We start from the raw sequence: 19,877 nt of genomic DNA on the forward strand, positions 1-19,877 counted from the left end.
GTCCAGCCTGGGAAACACTTTGTTAGCCCCGCCTGACCTGCTGCCCCCGCTGATTCTGCCATGGAGACACCCGCCCTCTGACCCTGGGTGGCTTCTGTCCAGATCCAGTCGCACATCATAGATCAGGCCCGGGCAGAGCAGGTGCCTGAGTCATCGGACAGCCTCTTCACCTACCTCATTGAACGCGTGCGGAACAACCTGCACATCGTGCTTTGCCTCAGCCCCGTGGGGGATCCCTTCAGGTGACTTCTGTGACATTCTTCTCCCAGCCCCTTCTGTGTGCTCCCTCACCCTGCTGTGGCCTCCTGTGCCTTCTGGAAATTAGTGTCAGGAATAAGAGCAGGCTCCTCTGCCTGCCTCGCCCATCTCCTTTCCGTAGGCTGTGCCCGATTTCAGGAAGCTCCTTTGCTGGACATGGGAGTCATCTGTCCTCTCTTGGTATAACTAGATTTTTTGTTTATTTTGGTGGGTGGCTTTTTGGTTTTGTTTTGTCATTGTAAATCTAATTGTCGTTAAAAACACACACTCACAGGTCGGGCCTGTAATCCCAACACTTTGGGAGGCCGAGGCAGGCAGATCACGAGGTCAGGAGATCGAGACCATCCCAGCTAAGATGGTGAAACCCCGTCTCTACTAAAAATACAATTAGCTGGGCATGGTGGTGGGGGCACCTGTGGTCCCAGCTACTCAGGAGGCTGAGGCAGGAGAATCGCTTGAACCCGGGAAGCGGAAGTTGTAGTAAGGCAAGATCTCGCCACTACATTCCAGCCTGGAGGACAGAGCGAAACTCTGTTCAAAACACACACACGCGCACACACACACACACACACCAAAATGTATCATCTTAACCGTTTGAGTGCAGTGTTCAGCCGTGTGAAGTATACTCACACTGTTGTGTGACAGCTCCAGAGCTTTCTCACGCTCCCGAGGCCGCACTCCATACCCAGGAAACCACTGCTCCCCATTCCCTCCCCAGCCGCTGTCCCTATGAGTCTGACTTCAGCTGCCTCACATAACCATGCAGCATTTGTCTGTCTTTCTTTTTTGGTTTGAGACGAAGTCTCGCTCTGTTGCCCAGGCTGGAGTGCAGTGCTGTGATCTTGGCTCACTGCAGCCTCCACCTCCCAGGTTCAAGTGATCCTCGTGCCTTAGCCTCCCAGTAGCTAGGATTATAGGTGCTTGCCACCATGTCCGGCTAATTTTCGTATTTTTAGTAGAGACAGGGTTTCACCATGTTGGTTTGGCTAGTCTCAAACTCCTGACCTCAAGTGATCCACCCGCCTCCGCCTCCCAAAGTGCTGGGATTATAGGCGTGAGGCACCGCGCCCAGCTAGCATTGGTCTTTCTGTGACTTGCTTATTTCACTTAGCGTAGTGTCCTCAAGGTTCATCCGTGTTGTAGCATGTGTCAGGATTTCCTTCTTTTTTTTTTAAGGCTGAATAATATTATCTTGTATATCTATACCACATTTTCTTGATATAACTAGATTTTAAAGGGCATCAGAAACTAGGAAGAGGGCAGAGAACTTCTGCAGGGAAGCAATTTGGATTACCTTAACAAAAAAAAAATGTTTTTGAGACCAAGTCTTGCTAGTCTTGCTCTGTCACCCAGGCTGGAGTACAGTGGTGCCATCTCGGCTCACTGCAACCTCCATCTCCCAGGCTCAAGTGATCCTTCTGCCTCAGCCTCTCCGGTAGCTGGGACTAAAAGCGCATGTCACCATGGCCAGCTAATTTTTGTACTTTTTGCAGAGATGCAGTTTTGCCATTTGCTTAGGATGGTTTTGAACTCCTGGGCTCAAGGGATCCATCCGCCTTGGCCTCCCAAAGTGCTGGGATTACAGGCACAAGCCCCAGTGCCCAGCCTACCATTTTGTTTATAATGTTTGTGAACACAGCCAGGCGCTATGCTGAACTTTTCTTTTTTTTTTTTTTTTTTTTGAGACGGAGTCTTGCTCTGTCACCCAGGCTGGAGTGCCGTGGCCGGATCTCAGCTCACTGCAAGCTCCGCCTCCCAGGTTCACGCCATTCTCCCGCCTCAGCCTCCCGAGTAGCTGGGACTACAGGCGCCCGCCACTTCGCCCGGCTAGTTTTTTTTTTGTATTTTTTAGTGGAGACGGGGTTTCACGGTGTTAGCCAGGATGGTCTCGATCTCCTGACCTCGTGATCCACCCGTCTCGGCCTCCCAAAGTGCTGGGATTACAGGCTTGAGCCACCGCGCCCGGCTATGCTGAACTTTTCACGTGTGACACCTCATTGAATCCCCCAACCACCCTAGTCAGCATGTATTACTATTCCCATTTTAGAGACGAGGAAACTGGCATTCAAAGAGCTTAGATACTTGCTGGAGATCCACACCTCGAAAGTGTAGAACCAGGTTTTTGTGACTCCAGAACCTGTTTCTAAATGTTCTGCTGAACTAGCTCTGAAGGAACAGAATTTGGACAAGGAGATAGAGGAGAAAGGGGACGGGGCATTTTAGGTTCCTAGAAAGTGAGTGGATGCGTGTGGGGAAGCCAGTGCCTGGAGGCTGTGTCTGTGCACGGAATTTACAGCCTCTCCAAACCCCTTCCCAGGAACTGGATCCGCCAGTACCCAGCCTTGGTGAACTGCACAACCATCAACTGGTTCTCAGAGTGGCCCCAAGAGGCCCTGCTCGAGGTGGCTGAGAAGTACCTCGTAGGAGTAGACCTGGGAACTCAGGAGAATGTGAGCCCCTCCTCCCCACCTCTCATCGCACCCCCGGCCTCCCTCCTCCCCGCCTCTCATCGCACCCCCGGCCTCTCTCCCACTTCCATTTCCATCTGCCTTTTCATCCTGTGTCACTGGCCTCAGATCCACAGGAAGGTGGCCCAGATCTTTGTCACTATGCACTGGTCAGTAGCTCAGTATTCCCAGAAGATGCTATTGGAACTGCGGAGATACAACTATGTCACACCCACCAACTACCTGGAACTCGTGTCTGGATATAAAAAGTATGAAGGAGGGCAGGGGACATGCAGGGCCAGGGAGCCTCGTGTCTTCTGAGGGCAATGGGTGAAATGAGTTGATGTGCAAGGGCAGAGACGCAAAGGCCGCAGTTCTGCCTAGGAAGTTGGGAAGAGGGAGCTGGGGCTTCCCGTGGGAGGGGCTGTCTCCAGAACCTTCTGGCTATGTTCCCCTCAGCCCCTCTCCACACCCTCTTGGCCCTTATTTTCTGGCATGAAGTTTCTGTGTCTTTTTCTCACCATAATATAACTGGAACATTGCCATAATATACCCAGTCCTTTCCTGTCTGCCTTTAATGTCTTCTAGACTTTCTACCTGTATGAGATAGAAAAAACAAAGCGTTTTCCCTACTCTTTCACTCAACACAGTACAGGCCCTCAGCATCCGTGGGGGACTGGTTCCAGGACCTCCCACGGATACCAAAATCCACAGCTGCTCCAGTCCCTGATATAGAATGGAGTATTTGCATGTAACTTATGCAGGTTCCTCCCATATACTTTGAATCCTCTCTAGATTACTTACAATACCTAATACAATGTAGATGCTATGTAAATAGTTGTTATACTGTATTGTTTAGGGAATAATGAAAAGAGGGAAAAGTCTGTACATGTTCAGTGCAGATGCAACTTTTTTCGAGACTTTTTTTTTTTTTTTAGAAGGAGTCTTGCTGTGTTGCCCAGGCTGGAGTGCAGTGGCACAGTCTTGGCTCACTGCAACCTCTGCCTCCCAGGTTCAAGTGATTCTCCTGCCTCAGCCTCCCTAGTAACTGGGATTACAGGCACACGCCACCATGCCCAGCTAATTTTTTTGTTTGTTTGTTTAGTAGAGACAGGGTTTCACCATGTTGGCCTGGCTGTTCCTGAACTCCTGACCTCAGGTGATCCAGCAGCCTCGGCCTCCCAAAGTGCTGGGATTACAGGTGTGAGCCACCGTGCCCGGACTTTTTTTCAAATATTTTTGATCCTCTGTTGGTTGAATCCACGGATGTGAATACGGAAAGCTGGCTGTACTTCACTTCGGACACCAGATGTGGTGGGGATTTTCCCCACCCAAGCAGTTCTCCAGGGGACACTGGCTGGGTGTCCTGTAACATAATTCAATTCTGAAACGATCTACCTGGAGTTAGAGTCAGATCACACAGGTGGAGGGCGCAGTCCCACAAGACACCCTCCGCTTCAGATGCTAACCGAAAGCCCAGTGTTGTACCTGTGTTTCTGCCTGGCTGGTTATAATTCGAGGGTTCCCACCACCCCCTCATTTTGGCCGGTTATAATTCGAGGGTTCCCACCACCCCCTCATCAGGTTCAGTTAATTTGCTACAGTGGCTCACAGAACTCAGGAAACACTTCACCTACTATTGCTGACTTATTGCAAAGGATATTTTAAAAGATACAAATAAGGCTGGGCGTGGGGGCTCACGCCTATAATCCCAGCACTTTGGGAGGCCATGGTGGGCAGATCACTTGAGGTCAGGAGTTCAAGAACAGCCTGGCCAACATGGTGAAACCCTGTCTCTACAAAAATACAAAAATTAGCCAGGCATGATGGCAGGTGCCTGTAATCCCAGCTACTCGGGAGGCTGAGGCGGGAGAATCATTTGAACCCGGGAGGTGGAGGCTGCAGTGAGCTGAGATCACATCACTGCACTCCAGCCTGGGCAACAGAGTGAGACTCCATCTCAAGGAAAAGAAAAGAAAAGAAGCAGTGGCTCATGCCTGTAATCCCAGCACGTTGGGAGGCCGAGGTAGGAGGATCACTTGAGGTCAGGAGTTTGAGACCAGCCTGGGCAACATAACAAGACGCCATCTCTACAAAAAAAGAAAGAGAGAGAGAGGGAAATTGTTGCAATACTGGGCCCACATTCGTTCCCACAGGGAAAAAAACAGGCTGGAGCTGAGGGACGGCTGCCTGCCCTGGGCCAGCCCACCTGCCTGTTCCACAGTGGGGAACAGAGGAAGATTCTCACGTAGGGGAGGTGGTGTGATGGAGACTATTTAACAAGCTGATTCCGGTAGTGGTGTGTAGAATAAACTGGAGGAGTGAGAGCCTGAAATCAAGAAGAGCCCTCAGGAAGCTGTTGGTGATGACCCAGGCAGGAAATGATAGAATCCCGACCAGGATGGTGGTGGTAGTATTGGTGGCAACAGAAAGGAAGGCGGACTTGAGACACACGGGGAAGGTGGGTCTTACAGGACACCCTGTTTCCGGAAGCCCCGCCTCTCCACACCCTGTCCTATTCTCCCCCGCAGGTTGCTGGGAGAAAAACGGCAGGAGCTGCAGGACCAAGCCAATAAGCTGCGGACAGGCTTGTTCAAGATCGATGAAACTAGGGAAAAGGTACAAGTGATGTCGTTGGAGCTGGAAGATGCCAAGAAGAAGGTGGCCGAGTTCCAGAAGCAGTGTGAGGAGTACCTGGTCATCATTGTGCAGCAGAAGCGGGAGGCGGACGAGCAGCAGAAGGTCGAGGGCCCACCCCCACCCCCCCGTGCCTCACCCCCCGTGCCTCACTCCCACCAGTGCTGGCTACTGCATCAGGGAACCCATGTTCCCCTTCTTAAATTTTCTTTAGTAACTGGGTGCAGTGGCTCACGCCTGTAATCCCAGCACTTTGGGAGGCTGAGGCAGGTGGATCACCTGAGGTCAGGAGTTCGAGACCAAATTGGCCAACATGGTGAAACCCCATCTGTACTAAAAATGCAAAGATTAGCTGGGCGTGGTGGAGGGCACCTGTAATCCCAGCTACTCGGGAGGCTGAGGCTGGAGAATCGCTTAAACCCTGGGGGAGGAGGTTGCAGTGAGCTGAGATTGCACCACTGTACTCCAGCCTGAGCGAAAGAGTGAGACTCCATCTCAAAAAAAAAAAGAAAAAAAAATTATTTAGCTTTCTCTTTCATCTTTTCCACCAACACCGTCACTCCCACTTTTGCCCAAGGCAAAGACAAAAAACCTTTGCCCTTTTTTCATCCCTAGGCCGTAACAGCCAACAGTGAAAAGATTGCAGTTGAGGAAATCAAGTGTCAGGCACTGGCTGACAATGCCCAGAAAGATCTAGAAGAGGCCCTGCCTGCCCTGGAAGAGGCCATGCGGGTACCAGGAGCGGGTGCAAGGATGGGAGCCAGGAGCGCGAGGCCCCAGGGAAGGGAATGGGCCAGCCTTCTTTGTCCTCAAAGACTCTGGGGAAATGGGAAGAAGAGGTGGCACCTCAGCTAAGTTCTGTCTCCATAAGGTCCTGTCTTACCTGCTGAGTTGCTCCCTCACTTTATCCCTTTTTCCTCCAGGCCCTGGAGTCTCTGAACAAGAAGGATATAGGAGAGATCAAGTCTTATGGACGGCCCCCAGCCCAAGTGGAGATAGTGATGCAGGCAGTTATGATTCTTCGAGGCAACGAGCCCACGTGGGCAGAGGCCAAGAGGCAGCTAGGTAAGCTAGAGACCATGAAATAAATGATTTCCGCTCGCCCAGTGTTTATTGATTGTCGGCTGTGCAGCAGACACTCAGAAAGATAGGGATGGATGAGGCACTGTTCTGACCCTCAAGAGCACAGGGCCTAGTAGAAAGGAGAGCACAGAATCTAGTAGAAGGGAGACCGTATGAATGTCAGTTAAGGTTCTTTGGTTGCCGGTCAGGTGTGGTGGCTCACGCCTGTAATCCCAAGCTTTGGGAGGGCAAGGTGGGCAGATCACTTGAGCCCAGGAGTTTGAGACCAGCCTGGGCAACATGACAAAAACCCATCTCTACAAGAAAATACAAAAATTAGCCAGGCATGATGGTGCATGCCTGTAGTCCCAGCTGCTTGGGAGGCTGAGGCAGGAGGATCGTTTAAACGCACAAGGCAGAAGCTGCAGTGAGCCGTGATTGCGCCATTGTACTCTAGCCCGGGCGACAGAGCCAGACCCTGTCTCCAAAAAAAAAAAAAAAGATGATTTAGTTGTTACTGGTATTTTCTGACTTTTTACAAAGTTACCTGTTTCTTTTCAACTAAAAAAAAAAAAAAAGAAAAAACTACACTTCTGATCACTTTTAGAATTTAATTATTAAATATGAAATTTTGAAAAAGATTATTTGATTGTAAGTAACAGAAAACAGCTCATCTTAATACTGACATTCAGCTTACAATGGTTTGACTTAAGATTTTTCGTCTTTACAATGGTACCCATACAATCATTCTGTTTTTCACTTTCAGTACAGTATTCAATACATTACATGAGATACTCAACACTTTGTTATAAAATGGACTTTGTGTTAGATGATTTTGCCCAACTGTAGGCTTAACGTAAGCTCTCCAAGCACGTCTAAGTTAGGCTTGGATAAATTATGACGTTCAGTAGGTTAGATGCATTAAATTCATTTTTGATTTACCGTATTTTCAGTGTATGATGGGCTTATCAGGAGCATCTGTATATTAAACAAAATTGTCCTAAAGATAGAAGAATGGGCCAGGCGCAGTGGCTCAGGCCTGTAATCCTAGCACTTTGGGAGTCTGAGGCGGGCGGATCACGAGGTCAGGAGATGGAGCCCATCCTGGCTAACGTGGTGAAACCCTGTCTCTACTAAAAAATACAAAAAAATTAGCCGGGCGTGGTGGCGGGCCCCTGTAGTCCCAGCTACTCGGGAGGCTGAGGCAGGAGAATGGTGTCAACCAGGGAGGCGGAGCTTGCAGTGAGCCGAAATCGCGCCCCTACACTCCAGCTTAGGCGACAGAGCGAGACTCCATCTCAAAAAAAAAAAAAAAAAAAAAGGATAGAAGAATGTGTTGCTGCATCCAAGGGCAGGAATGCCCTCAGGCCCCCAGAGGGGAACAAGATTCAGAAAATGGGAACCAGGACTCTGTGTTCCATTCTTGTGGTTTACTCTGCTGTGGGTTCCTGTAGTAGAATACAGCCTGTCAGTCTCGGTTTGGTGATTGCTGCCCTAGAAGAAAGTGCAAAGCAGAGAGAAAAAAATGTGAAGTGTAGGGTGGCTTGGCTAAGTGTTCAAGGTAAGTGGTGAGAGAGGAGCTGGGAAGATTGTGGAGGACCTTGGGGGCTGAGAGGTGCCTAGAGACAGAGTCAAGTCAGAGGGAGGAACTAGGGGCCAGGTCAGATAGTTTGGCCTTAGGAACTGAGCCCAGGAAAAATGTGGCTAAGCATGCATAGTGGAGGTGAAACTGCTGGACAAGGAGGATGGCATTAGGCCTCTGGCTAAGGCCCCTAATCTTCATCCCACAGGGGAACAGAACTTCATCAAGTCACTGATCAACTTTGATAAAGACAATATCTCAGATAAGGTTCTGAAGAAGATCGGGGCCTACTGTGCCCAGCCTGACTTCCAGCCTGATATCATCGGCCGTGTCTCCCTGGCTGCCAAGTCCCTCTGCATGTGGGTGCGGGCCATGGAGGTAAGGGTGTCCGGGCTGGGGCAGGGCGGTAAGGAGGGCAGGCCTGGGAGAAGGGTGGATGCACAGACCCAGGTGGAAGGAGGGGATGCCTGGAGGTGAGGGGGTTGGTGGGTTGGTGGGCGACCCCCACAGCCTGACTGTCTCCCCGAAGCTGTACGGGCGGCTGTATCGGGTGGTGGAGCCCAAGCGGATCCGGATGAACGCTGCCTTGGCTCAGCTTCGGGAGAAGCAAGCAGCGCTTGCTGAGGCCCAGGAGAAGCTGCGAGAGGTGAGCCGATCACCTGTCTTTTCCACGGAGGTCCCTCTCCCTGAATTCTGGATTGCTTCATTAAGCATTTGTTTTTTCCCATCTAATTCTACCCCACTTCCCCATGTCCTATGCCATTCCAGTCCTGTCTCCTTCCCACTCTGTGCCCTGTTTAGACTGGGCTGCCTCTGGCTCAGAAAGCTAAGTCGATTGCAGAGGGTTATAAAGGCTCAGAGGCACTGTGACCCAGGAGCCCTTCCAAAGATTGGCTTGGGAGCTGGCGATCTCTGTCACACCCTTCGGAGTTGAGGCCTGAGATATTAACTGATGAAATCTGTGTAGCAAATTGGTCTTTGCCAGGGGGATGGGTCAAGAGTGTCTGTGTCGCTTCTGTGGACCAAGAACAATGTGAGAGTGTCTGTGCATATGTTGTGTGGGGACAGGCTCTCCCAGAGGCCAAGTGGGTTAGTTACCGTGAGAAGTGTGGGCAACCCAGGTGATCTCCTGCAAGATGCATGCATGAGGCTGGTCGCAGTGGCTCACGCCTGCAATCCCAGCACTTTGGGAGGCCGAGGTGGGTGGATCACCTGAGGTCACGAGTTCAAGACCAGCCTGGCCAACATGGTAAAACCCCATCTCTACTAAAAATGCAAAAATTAGCTGGTCATGGTGGCGGGCGCCTGTAATCCCAGCTACTTGGGAGGCTGAGGCACGAGAATCACTTGAACCCGGGAGGTGGAGGTTGCAGTGACCCAAGATCACACCACTGCACTCCAGCCTGGCGACAGAGTGAGACAGTCTCAAAAAAAATAAAAAAAATAAAAAAATAAAGATACATGCATGAGTAACTCCTGAACCAGGCAGAATGGGCAAGTGCCATTATCCAAAGAATTCAAAATTCTTCCAGTTTATCATTTGATTGTTTAAATGATTGATTTAATAATACTACACTATCCCCAAGGTAATACAGTTACATGGTTTGAAGTGTGAAAGGTACAAAGAAGTATCCAATAAGAAGTCTCCCCCCGCCCACCTTCTGTTCTCTAGCCACCAGCTTTCCTCTCTGAAAGCAGCCGATATTACCGTCACCCAGGCTGGAGTGCAGTGGCGCAATCTCAGCTCACTGCAACCTCCGCCTCCTGGGTTCAGGCGATTCTCCTGCCTCAGCCTCCCGAGTAGCTGGGATTACAGGTGCCCAACACCACGCCCGGCTGATTTTTGTATTTTTAGTAGAGACGGGGTTTTGCCATGTTGGCCAGGCGGGTCTCAAACTCCTGACCTCAGGTGATCTGCCGGCCTCAGCCTCTCAAAGTGCTGGGATTACAGGCGTGAGCCGCCACGCCTGGCCGGAACCTTACTATCTTATTTACTTGTGAGTCAAAGATTGTTCCTTATCAGTATATAAAGAGTCTCTGCTTTCTTTTTACCACTGCATGATATTCCAATAGGTAGCTACAGGGACAGCATCATTTATTTAACTGTTACCCTTTTGAGACACCCACTGTTTCCAGTCTTTTGATCTTCGCTTGCCCTGTAACTTTGTTGGTGCTATCTTTATATAGAAATTTAAAATATTTATATAATTGAAGCTGGCCATATAATTTCAAACTGTTTCACCTAAAACCAACTTTGGAAAACATCCAGGTTCGGCCTCCACAGATCAGATGAGGAGCCTGAGGCTAGTGACATCAAGGGCTCACTGGCTCGTCACCGACAGAGCTAGGCTAGATCCCGGGTTTCCTGACTTCATGCCACTCTGCCCATGGCTCATCCCCGGTTTTTCCTGCTGTGGGCATCTTTCCTATCAAAAGTGAAGCTGCCCGTGAGGTCTCTTCGGTGCGGGGAACTCACCCAGGTTGGGTGAACAGGGCTTCTCTCTGCACCTGCTCCTCCACGGTTCCATTCCTGCTACCACTGCCACCTTCCAACGTCTCACAAAACTTTACTCTTTTACTCTCTTTTCCCAAGAGTGAAGAATCACAGGTCTGGCAATCCATTTGGAAAGGTTTTTCACCTAGATGAATCATATCCTAGGCTAAATAATTAGGGGTGGTTCCTTACATACATGAAATATGAGACATCTGGGGTGCACTGCCAACAGTGTCATTCATTAAACAAGCATTTATAGCATACCCAGTGATAGGTCTTCTGGTGGAGGGTCCACACCCACACTTGAGAACCCCCAAATGATAAGAGAAAGCAGATAGGGAACAAACGTTTCTCCTTTTTTATGGACAAAGCTTGTGAAATTTACAAGCCAAATGCACCTTAAAAAAAAAGAAAAAGAAGAAGAAGAAGCATTTATGTATTTATTTTTAGAGATGGGGTCTTGCTATGTTGCCCAGGCTAGTCTTGGTCTTGAACTCCCGTCTCAGTCTCACAAGTTGCTGGGATTACAGGTGTGAGCCATCATGCCCCCAAATGTACCTTCCTTTCCTTCCTTCTTTTCCTTCCCTTCCTTCCTTCCTTCCTTTTCTTCTTTCTTTTTTTTTTTTTGACACAGAGTCTCGCGCTGTGTCACCCAGGCTGGAGTGCAGTGGCCAGATCTCAGCTCACTGCAAGCTCCGCCTCCCGGGTTTACGCCATTCTCCCGCCTCAGCCTCCCGAGTAGCTGCGACTACAGGCACCCGCCACCTCGCCCAGCTAGTTTTTTGTATTTTTTAGTAGAGACAGGGTTTCACCGTGTTAGCCAGGATGGTCTCGATCTCCTGACCTCGTGATCCGCCCGTCTCGGCCTCCCAAAGTGCTGGGATTACAGGCTCTTTTTTTGTTTTTCGAGACAGGATCTCACTCGGTTGCCCAGACTGGAGTGCAGTGGCACAATCACGACTCACTGCAGCCTCAACTTCCTGGGCCCTGGTGATCCTCCTACCCAAGCCTCCCGAGTAGCTGGGCCTACAGGCACACTCCACCATTCCTGGTTAATTTTTTGTATTTTTTGTAGAGACAGGGTTTCACCATGTTGCCCAGTCTGGTCTTGAACTCCTGGGCTCAAGTAATCCTCCTGCCTTGGCCTCCCAAGTTGCTAGGATTACAAGGGTAAGCCACCCCACCTGGCCCAAATATACCCTTTTTGTTTTGTTTTGTTTTTGAGACCTTGTCTCGTTCTATCACCCAGGCTGGAGTGCAGTGGAGCGATCCTGGCTTGCTGTAACTTCTGACTCCTGGGTTCAAGCGATTCTCCTTCCTCAGCCTCCCGAGTAGCTGGGATTACAGGCGTCTGCCACCACGCCCGGCTAATTTTTGTATTTTTAGTAGAGATGGGGTTTCAGCACGTTGGCCAGGCTGGTCTTGAACTTCTGACCTCATCTGATCTGCCCACCTCAGCCTCCCAAAGTGCTGAGATTACAGGTGTGAGCCACCATGCCCACCCCCAAATGTACCTTTTAATAGAACTTCACAACTAGGCACTGTGCTGATACCTGGGCCCTGCCCCAGCTCAATTAAGTAAGAATCCCTGGCAGAGCCTAAGGATCAGCATTTTAAAAGCTTTCCTGTCAGAGCCTACCAGAGGTGGGAATGCTTATGCATTTTCAGACCTGAGGCTCAGGTCTGAAAAGAGGCTCAGAGCCCAATTACGTTGCAGATCAGAAAAAAATTTTGAGTAAATAGCTTTAGCCATTACTCACTTGTCAGCTAGTTCTGATATACAACAAGGATTACAAACCAGTGGCGCAGATAGGGCCCCAGAAGGCTTTGAAATGGGTCAGAACAGAATCTTAATATATTTCAAGGCAACTGTATCCCCAAGTCTGAATATTCCCATTTTTTCCTATTTTGCATTCCAAATTATGTCTTAATCTACTTCAGGGCAACTGTATCCCCAAGGTAGAATATTCATATTTTTTTCCTATTTTGCATTCCAAATTATGCTAGTCACATTGTCCAACATAACATATCAGAGGCCATGCAGTTCAATTAAATGACAGCATTAAAACACTCCAATAATAACCATACACAGAAATTCCACAAATTTGAATATAACCCCCAGGGAGAAATTAAATTTCAAAGATTAAATAAATCCCTTGGTAAACTAAAGTCCAAAGAAATGGAAATTCGAAATCAACTAATCTTGCTTTTGTGAGTTAAAAATCTAGAATTCAACCTTCTGAAGTTAAAGTCCCCAAATCATCCTCCCCAACTTCCTGTTCTGCTCAGTCTCAGCTCAGGGGTTATCTCAGTTCATTTGGGCTCCTATAGCAAAATACTGGGTAATTTATAAATAACAGACATTGATATCTTACAGTTCTGAAGGCTGGAAAGTCTAAAATCAAGGTGCAAGTACATTCAGTGTCTGGTAGGGCCAGTTCCTCATAGATGATGCTTAGGTGTGTCTTCATGTAACAGAAGGGACAAACAAGCTCTCTTGGGCTTCTTTTACTAGGGCACTAATCCCATTCCTGAGGGCCCCACCCCCATGACCTAATCACCTCCCAGATGCCCCACCTTCCAACACCACTGCACTGGGGATTAAGTTCGAAAATGAATTTGAGTGAGACGTGAACATTTGGACTGTAGCGGGGTGGGGGTTCTCTGGGTAGGCTGTCTCTCCCTGGAAAAGGATGTTGTTCCTCAGGACCTCAGAGGCTGTATTAGTTCAGAATGAAGTCTCTCATGAGCATTATTTGAGATTCAAATAGAATTCAAGGGTCTTAATAAGGCATGCACAGCTTGCAGATAAAATTATGTTGCCAAAATTCTGGTTATTACTGTTGCCAGAGACCATAGAAGAAACTCAATAGCATTTGAGGCAATTAGGATACATAGAGAAAATCTTGGTTTTAGCTCCACCAAAATGTCAGTTATCTGGAACTATAACTTGTGCACTTAAATTTAACTAGGAGAAATCTTTAGCAATAGATTAATATAAGAGATACAATCCAACCATCAAGCATTTACTGGATCGGGGGTTATAAATCCACATATGTATACCTTCTTTTCTTAGGGGGTTGATCGTTGTAAAATACATATAAAATATATCATTATAACCATTTTAAAGTGCACAATTCAGGCCGGACTTGGTGGTTTATGCCTGTAATCCTAGCTCTTTGGGAGGCAGGGGCTGGGGGATTGCTTGAGCCTAGAAGTTCGAGATCAGCCTGGGCAACATAGAGAGACTTTGTCTCCACAAAATAGAAAAAAATTAGCCGGACACAGTGGCGCACACCTGTAGTTCCAGCTACTTGGAAGGCTGAGGTGGGAGGATCACTTGAGCCCAGAAGTTTGAGAGTGCAGTGAGCTATGATTATGCCACTGTCCTCCAGCCTGGGCAACAGAGCAAAATCCTGCCTCAAAAAATAAAGATAAAATAAAGCCAGGTGCGGTGGCTCATGCCTGGAATCCTAGCACTTTGGGAGGCTGAGGCAGGCGGATCACCCAAGGTCAGGAGTTTGAGACCAGCCTGGCCAACATGGTGAAACCCTGTCTCTACTTAAAAAAAAAAAAATTGCTGGGCGTGGTGGTAGGCACCTGTAATCCTAGCTACTTGGGAGGCTGAGGCAGGAGAATCGCTTGAACCCCGGAGGCGGAGGCTACAGTGAGCTGAGATTGTGCCATTGCACTCCAGCCTGGGTGACAAGAGTGAGATTCTGTCTAAAAAAAAAGAAAGAAAGAAAGAAATAGCCTAAAATGGATACACCAGGCAGCAGCACTATAGACTATGCTTGTATATGTATAGAATACCTCCGGAAGGAGAGTCAAGAAACAGGTAACACTGGCTGCCTCTAAAGAAGGAACCTGGCTGAGTGGGGAACAGGGTTAGAAGGAAGACTTTTCATACCTTCACGCCCTTGGACCTTTTGAATTTTTGATAGCTATTCAAAAATTCACAAAGTAAACAAAATTTAAAGGAATAAGAAATAACAGTGTGAAGATGGGCTTATGCCTGTACATGAATTACTTTTTTTTCTTTTGTAGTTTTTTTTTTGGGGGGGGGGCGTGTAGAGACAGGGTCTTGCTGTGCTGCCAGGGGTCTCAAACTCCTGGCCTCAAGCAGTCCTCCTGCCTCTGTCTCCCAAAGTGCTGGGATTACAGGCATGAGCCACCATGCCCGGCCTTGTACACGGATATTTATTACAGCATTGTTAATAGCAGAATGTTGGAAAAACACAAATGTGTATCCGTAGGAGACTTGTTACATAAATCATAGTTCAATCTCACACAAGAGTATTTTGCAGCTGCTAAAAACAATGAGACAGCTCACAAGAACTGATTTGGAAACAAGCAAAAAAAAAATAGTAAAGTACAAACAGTGTTATAGCATATAACCACTGATTAAAAATTCATTTATTCAGGGCGGGCACAGTGGCTCACGCCTGTAATTCCAGCACTTTGGGAGGTTGATGCGGGTGGATCACTGGAGGTCAGGAGTTTGAGACCAGCCTGGCCAACATGTTAAAACCGTGTCTCTACTGAAAATACAAAAATTAGCCAGGCGTGGTGGTGCACGCCTGTAATCCCAGCTACTTGGAAGGCTGAGGCAGGAGAATAGCTTGAACCTGGGAGGTGGAGGTTGCAGTGAGCCAAGATGGCGCCACTGCACTCCAACCTGGGCGAGAGTGTGAGACTCTGTCTAAAAAAAAAAAAAAAGATATATATTTATTCAAAAAAATATGTGAGTGCTGGGCATTATTTTAGGTCTAAGGATTCAGTGGTGAACAAGTCCCTGCCTTCACCGTGCTTGTTTTCTTTATATATAAACAATTCTGTGCATGGACTATTCTAGAAAGCTACATGGGAAACTAGGGCAGGGTCTGGGACCAGGCTCAGGAATGGCAGGAAGACTTCCCCTTCACCATATGCACTTTTGTTCCTTTTGGATTTTGATTTATGTAAATATATTCACTATTCAAAAAAAAAAAAAAAATCACAGGTAGTAAAAATTATTTTCTGAGATATGACAAAGATTTTATTAGGTATAATAGTGTTGTAGTTATGCAGAAAAATGTCCTTATTATTATTACTTTTAGAGATGTGTTATGAAGTATTTAGGCTTGAGATTTCATGAGTTTTAAATTTACTTTAAGATACTTTGGCAAAAAACAAGTAGATGAAATATATATAGCAAAATGCTAACTGTGAAATCTAGCTGATGGGTGTTTCTAGGTTTAAAAGTTTTCATAATAATTTTTAAAAATTTAAAGCTCCAAAGAGATTAGCATACTTTAAAAATAGAGGCATATGCATATTTTTCAGAGATATGGAAGTAACAACCAGCATAAATAAAAAGAAAAGTGGTTAAAAAGTAGTTTGCCATGGTTGGGCACGGTGGCTCACACCTGTAATCCCAGTACTTTGGGAGGCCGAGGCCAGAGGATCACCTGAGGTCAGGAGTTTGAGACTAGCCTGGCCAACATGGTGAACTCCACCTCTACTAGAAACACAAAAATTGGCCAGGTGTGGTGGTGCACACCTGTAATCCCAGCTACTCAGGAGGATGAAGCAGGAGAATCGCTTGAACCCAGGAAGCAGAGGTTGCAGTGAGCCAAGATTGTGCCATTGCACTCTGGTCTAGGTGACAAGAACGAGACTCCGTCTCAAAATAAACAAACAAACAAAGTAGTTTGCCTCAGAGGAAGAAGTCTGGCTGTGGGAAAGATGGTCTAGATGCTACTTTTCCTGTAACCTCTTTTACGTCATTTAGGTTTTAATCTCGTGCATGTATTTCTTTTCTTTTCTTTCTTTCTTTTTTTTTTTTGAGGAAAAAAAAAAAGAGAGATTGGCCAGGCTGGTCTCGAACTCCTGACCTCGTGATCTGCCCGCCTCGGCCTCCCAAAGTGCTGGGATTACAGCCATGAGCCACCAGACCCGGCCACATGTATTTCTTGTATAAGAAATAAACAATGACAACACCACCACTGCACATAAAATAAATAATGAAATATAGAACTGTCTATAAAAAAAAAACTGTCTATAAAAAAAATAACTGTTGACGAGTTGATGGGTGCAGCACACCAACATGGCACAAGTATACATATGTAACAAACCTGCACATTGTGCACATGTACCCTAGAACTTAAAGTATAATAATAATAATAAAAAAACTGTCGCCGGGCGCGGTGGCTCAAGCCTGTAATCCCAGCACTTTGGGAGGCTGAGGCAGGCCGGATCACAGTCAGGAGATGGAGACCACCCACAAGCTATGCGGTGAAACCCCGTCTCTACTAAAAAATACAAAAAAATGGCTGAGGCTGAGGTGGCGAGGCGCCTGTAGTCCCAACTACTCCAGAGGCTGAGCAGGAAATAGTGAACCGGGGCCGGGCACTTGCAGTGAGAGCTCAGATCTGGCCACTGCACTCAGCCTGAAGTGACAGGAAGCGAGACTCCGTCTCAAAAAAAAAAAAGAAAGCGAACAAAACAAAATGAAAAGAACTATCGAGCAGCCTGGATGCCTCCCTATTGACAAATCTCCACGGGAAGTGAAATTACAGTCAGAATGTTGGTGATGAGGGCGGGCCCAGCTGGATCACATGATCCTGGTGACTGGCAGGTGTTGGAGCGAAGACCCCTGAAGCATCGGCTCCCTCAGGGTTAGACCCGACACCCACGTGTGGGGTTGCGGCGCAACCCCCACTGGCTCCCAGCAAGTGTTCTTCTGAATGGCCAGATGAGCACGTGCCTCCTGAGTGATACCTTCTTTCTTTAGGTGTTAATGGTGTCTATCAGGTCACTACCAAGGCTGAACCTAGTGTCCTTGGAAGGTGACACTTTATTTTTACTTGTTTTTATTTTTTCGGGCAGCCCCCAGAATCACAGCAGATTCAGACACTCCCTAGAAGGTGACACTTTGAATCTCCACATTTTTTTTTTTTCTTGAGATGGAGTCTTGCTCTGTCACCAGGCTGGAGTGTAGTGGCGGGATCTCGGCTCACCGCAACCTCCGCCTCCCGGGTTCAAGCAATTCTTCTGCCTCAGCCTCCCTAGTAGCCGGGACTACGGGCACCCGCCACCATGCCTGGCCAATTTTTGTACTTTTAGTAGAGATGGGATTTCACCATAGTGGTCAGGGTGGTCTCGAACTCCTGACCTCGTGATCTGCCTGCCTTGGCCTCCCAAAGTGCTGGGATTATAGGCGTGAGCCATCGCACCTGGCCCTCCACGTTGTTTTAAAGAATATTTTTTGGAGAGTGATCTCTCCCATTTCCAAGTGCTTGGGCCAGGTAAGGCTTGCTTGCTGTGTGCCTCACACCATGCCACAGCCCACATCACCCTTACCCACAGCAACCCTGGCGAGGCTCCGAAAGGTTGAAACTTACCAGAATCACTCAGTTAAAGCAGAGCTACTTCTACTTTCTAGTAGTGGAACTATTTCCACGATTGTGGGCTGCCTTTCCCAGTGAGGTGGCAGCAGGAAAGGGAACATGTATCATGTAAATGCTATGTGTAACCCCCCACCCCATATTCCTCATGATGAAGAGGACAGTGATACAGTCTGTATCCAGGCACAACTGCTGTTGGCCGGTCAGATATACATACAGGATCATACACATATACAGATCTTGGGGCAAGGCTCTATCAGTTCTCTCTTTCAGATTTCAGTGAAAAAAAAAAAAATATATATATATATATATATATATATTTTCATTCCAACCTCAACAGAGTCCACAGGTGGCAATGACTTGAGAGGAGTTTCTTTAGTATACAAAGCTCTGCCCAGGCCTCCATCTCTAGTGTGGGACCTTGGACTTGGTCCTTTGTCTTTTTATTTTTGTTCTTATTTTCTATTTTTGAATAGAGGTGGGGTCTCACCATGTCGCCTAGGCTGGTCTCAAGCTCCTGGCCCCAAGTGATCCTTCTGCCTTGGCTTGCCAAAGTATTGGGATTACAGGCATGAGCCACCACACCCAGCCAGCCCTTTGTCTCGAATGGAGTCTCCCTCTAACAGCTTTTGGGTTCATTTCTCGCGCTTTCTTCCCTTTTCAAGGTTCCACCTTAGGTATGGCCTCTAGCATGGAGTGGCAGTCATTTATGTGCTGTCTGGACGTCACTTGCCAATCTATCTTGTGTGGTTGTTTGTTGGTTGGTTTTGAGACAGAGTTTCACTCTTGTTGCCCAGGCTGGAGTGCAATGGCACGATCTCGGCTCACCCCAACCTCTGCCTCCCGGGTTCAAGCGATTCTCGTGCCTCAGTCTCCCGAGTAGCTGACACTACAGGCATGAGCCACCACACCCAGCTAATTTTGTATTTTTAGTAGAGACGGGGTTTCTCCATGTTGATCAGGCTAGTCTCGAACTCCCAAGTTCAGGTGATCCGCCCGCCTCGGCCTCCCAAAGTGCTGGGATTACAGGCGTGAGCCACCTGCCTCATGTGTGGTTTTATTATGCTTTAAGAGGTTTCTGCCCCCTACCCAGCTACCCAGAAACTACCACGTAGTTTCTGGTTTCTAGGAAAGGGTGGTGGAAGGAAGAGGAAGAAAATTCACCTCATCACACGTATTTTATCTCAATTTACTCTTCACGACAACCCTATAGAGTAGGTATTCTTTTACAACATGAGGAAACAAATCTCTTTGAGGCTCAAAGAGATTAACAAAGCTACAAAATGGCAGAGTCATGATGTGAACGAGAACAATCTGGCTGCAAGCCCTGTGTTTGATGCGCTAAACTCCAATCTCTCCCAGGTAGCTGAGAAACTGGAGATGTTGAAGAAACAGTACGACGAGAAGCTGGCACAGAAGGAGGAGCTTCGCAAGAAGTCTGAAGAGATGGAGCTGAAGCTGGAGCGAGCCGGGATGCTGGTGTCGGGGTTGGCAGGCGAGAAGGCCAGATGGGAGGAGACAGTCCAGGTGAGATCGACTATACCACCTGGTGTCCTTTCCCTCTGCTCACCACTTCCAAGAGACCCATCCCTTTTAGCTTAAGGGGCAGTCAGGGAAAACCGGGACACCTGGGTATAGGGAACTCTAAGAACTGAGGTGTGGGAGCTCTTCCCCTCCCCCTGCACACCTTTGGTGAGAGCAATGGAAGGAAAGGCTTTTAGCACCATTAGGGATCTGCTTCCGTGTTTGGATAGGGCTGTGAAGCACACACAAGGACTCTTGATGTAGCCCACTGACCAGATAGAAAACAGACATGGCACATCGTGTTTCTGCTCTCAGTGAGCTCCTGGCTTCGCAAAAGGGTTGGGCCTTATCACCAGAATGTAAACATTGCCATTAGAGATAGAGAACTCGAAAGTAATTAGAACCAGGCTAGAGTTGTCAGGACGCAAAGGTTTAGGGGAAGGAAAGAACCTCTTTGAACTAGACAGTGTCCAGAGGAGGGTGCC

General features: G+C 47.9%; 1 protein-coding gene across 5 annotated transcripts in view; it reads left to right on the forward strand.

Moving 5' to 3' along the window:
* The window catches only part of DNAH2 (dynein axonemal heavy chain 2), a 121,786-nt gene that overhangs the window by 84,423 nt on the left and 17,486 nt on the right, over window positions 1–19,877 (forward strand). For all 5 annotated transcript variants that reach the window (XR_004179334.1, XM_031657344.1, XM_031657346.1 and 2 more), the window contains exons 58-66: window positions 103–242; window positions 2,576–2,708; window positions 2,835–2,974; window positions 5,237–5,447; window positions 5,958–6,074; window positions 6,266–6,407; window positions 8,195–8,364; window positions 8,516–8,632; window positions 19,231–19,395. Coding sequence is in view for 4 of the 5 variants with exons in the window: in XM_031657344.1 (XP_031513204.1) it covers window positions 103–242; window positions 2,576–2,708; window positions 2,835–2,974; window positions 5,237–5,447; window positions 5,958–6,074; window positions 6,266–6,407; window positions 8,195–8,364; window positions 8,516–8,632; window positions 19,231–19,395 (1,335 nt within the window). In the remaining variant the exon portion in view is untranslated. The remainder of the gene's footprint in view (window positions 1–102; window positions 243–2,575; window positions 2,709–2,834; window positions 2,975–5,236; window positions 5,448–5,957; window positions 6,075–6,265; window positions 6,408–8,194; window positions 8,365–8,515; window positions 8,633–19,230; window positions 19,396–19,877) is intronic.

The sequence above is a fragment of the Papio anubis genome, chromosome 17 (assembly GCF_008728515.1).
Source record: "Papio anubis isolate 15944 chromosome 17, Panubis1.0, whole genome shotgun sequence".
Lineage (NCBI taxonomy): Eukaryota > Metazoa > Chordata > Mammalia > Primates > Cercopithecidae > Papio > Papio anubis.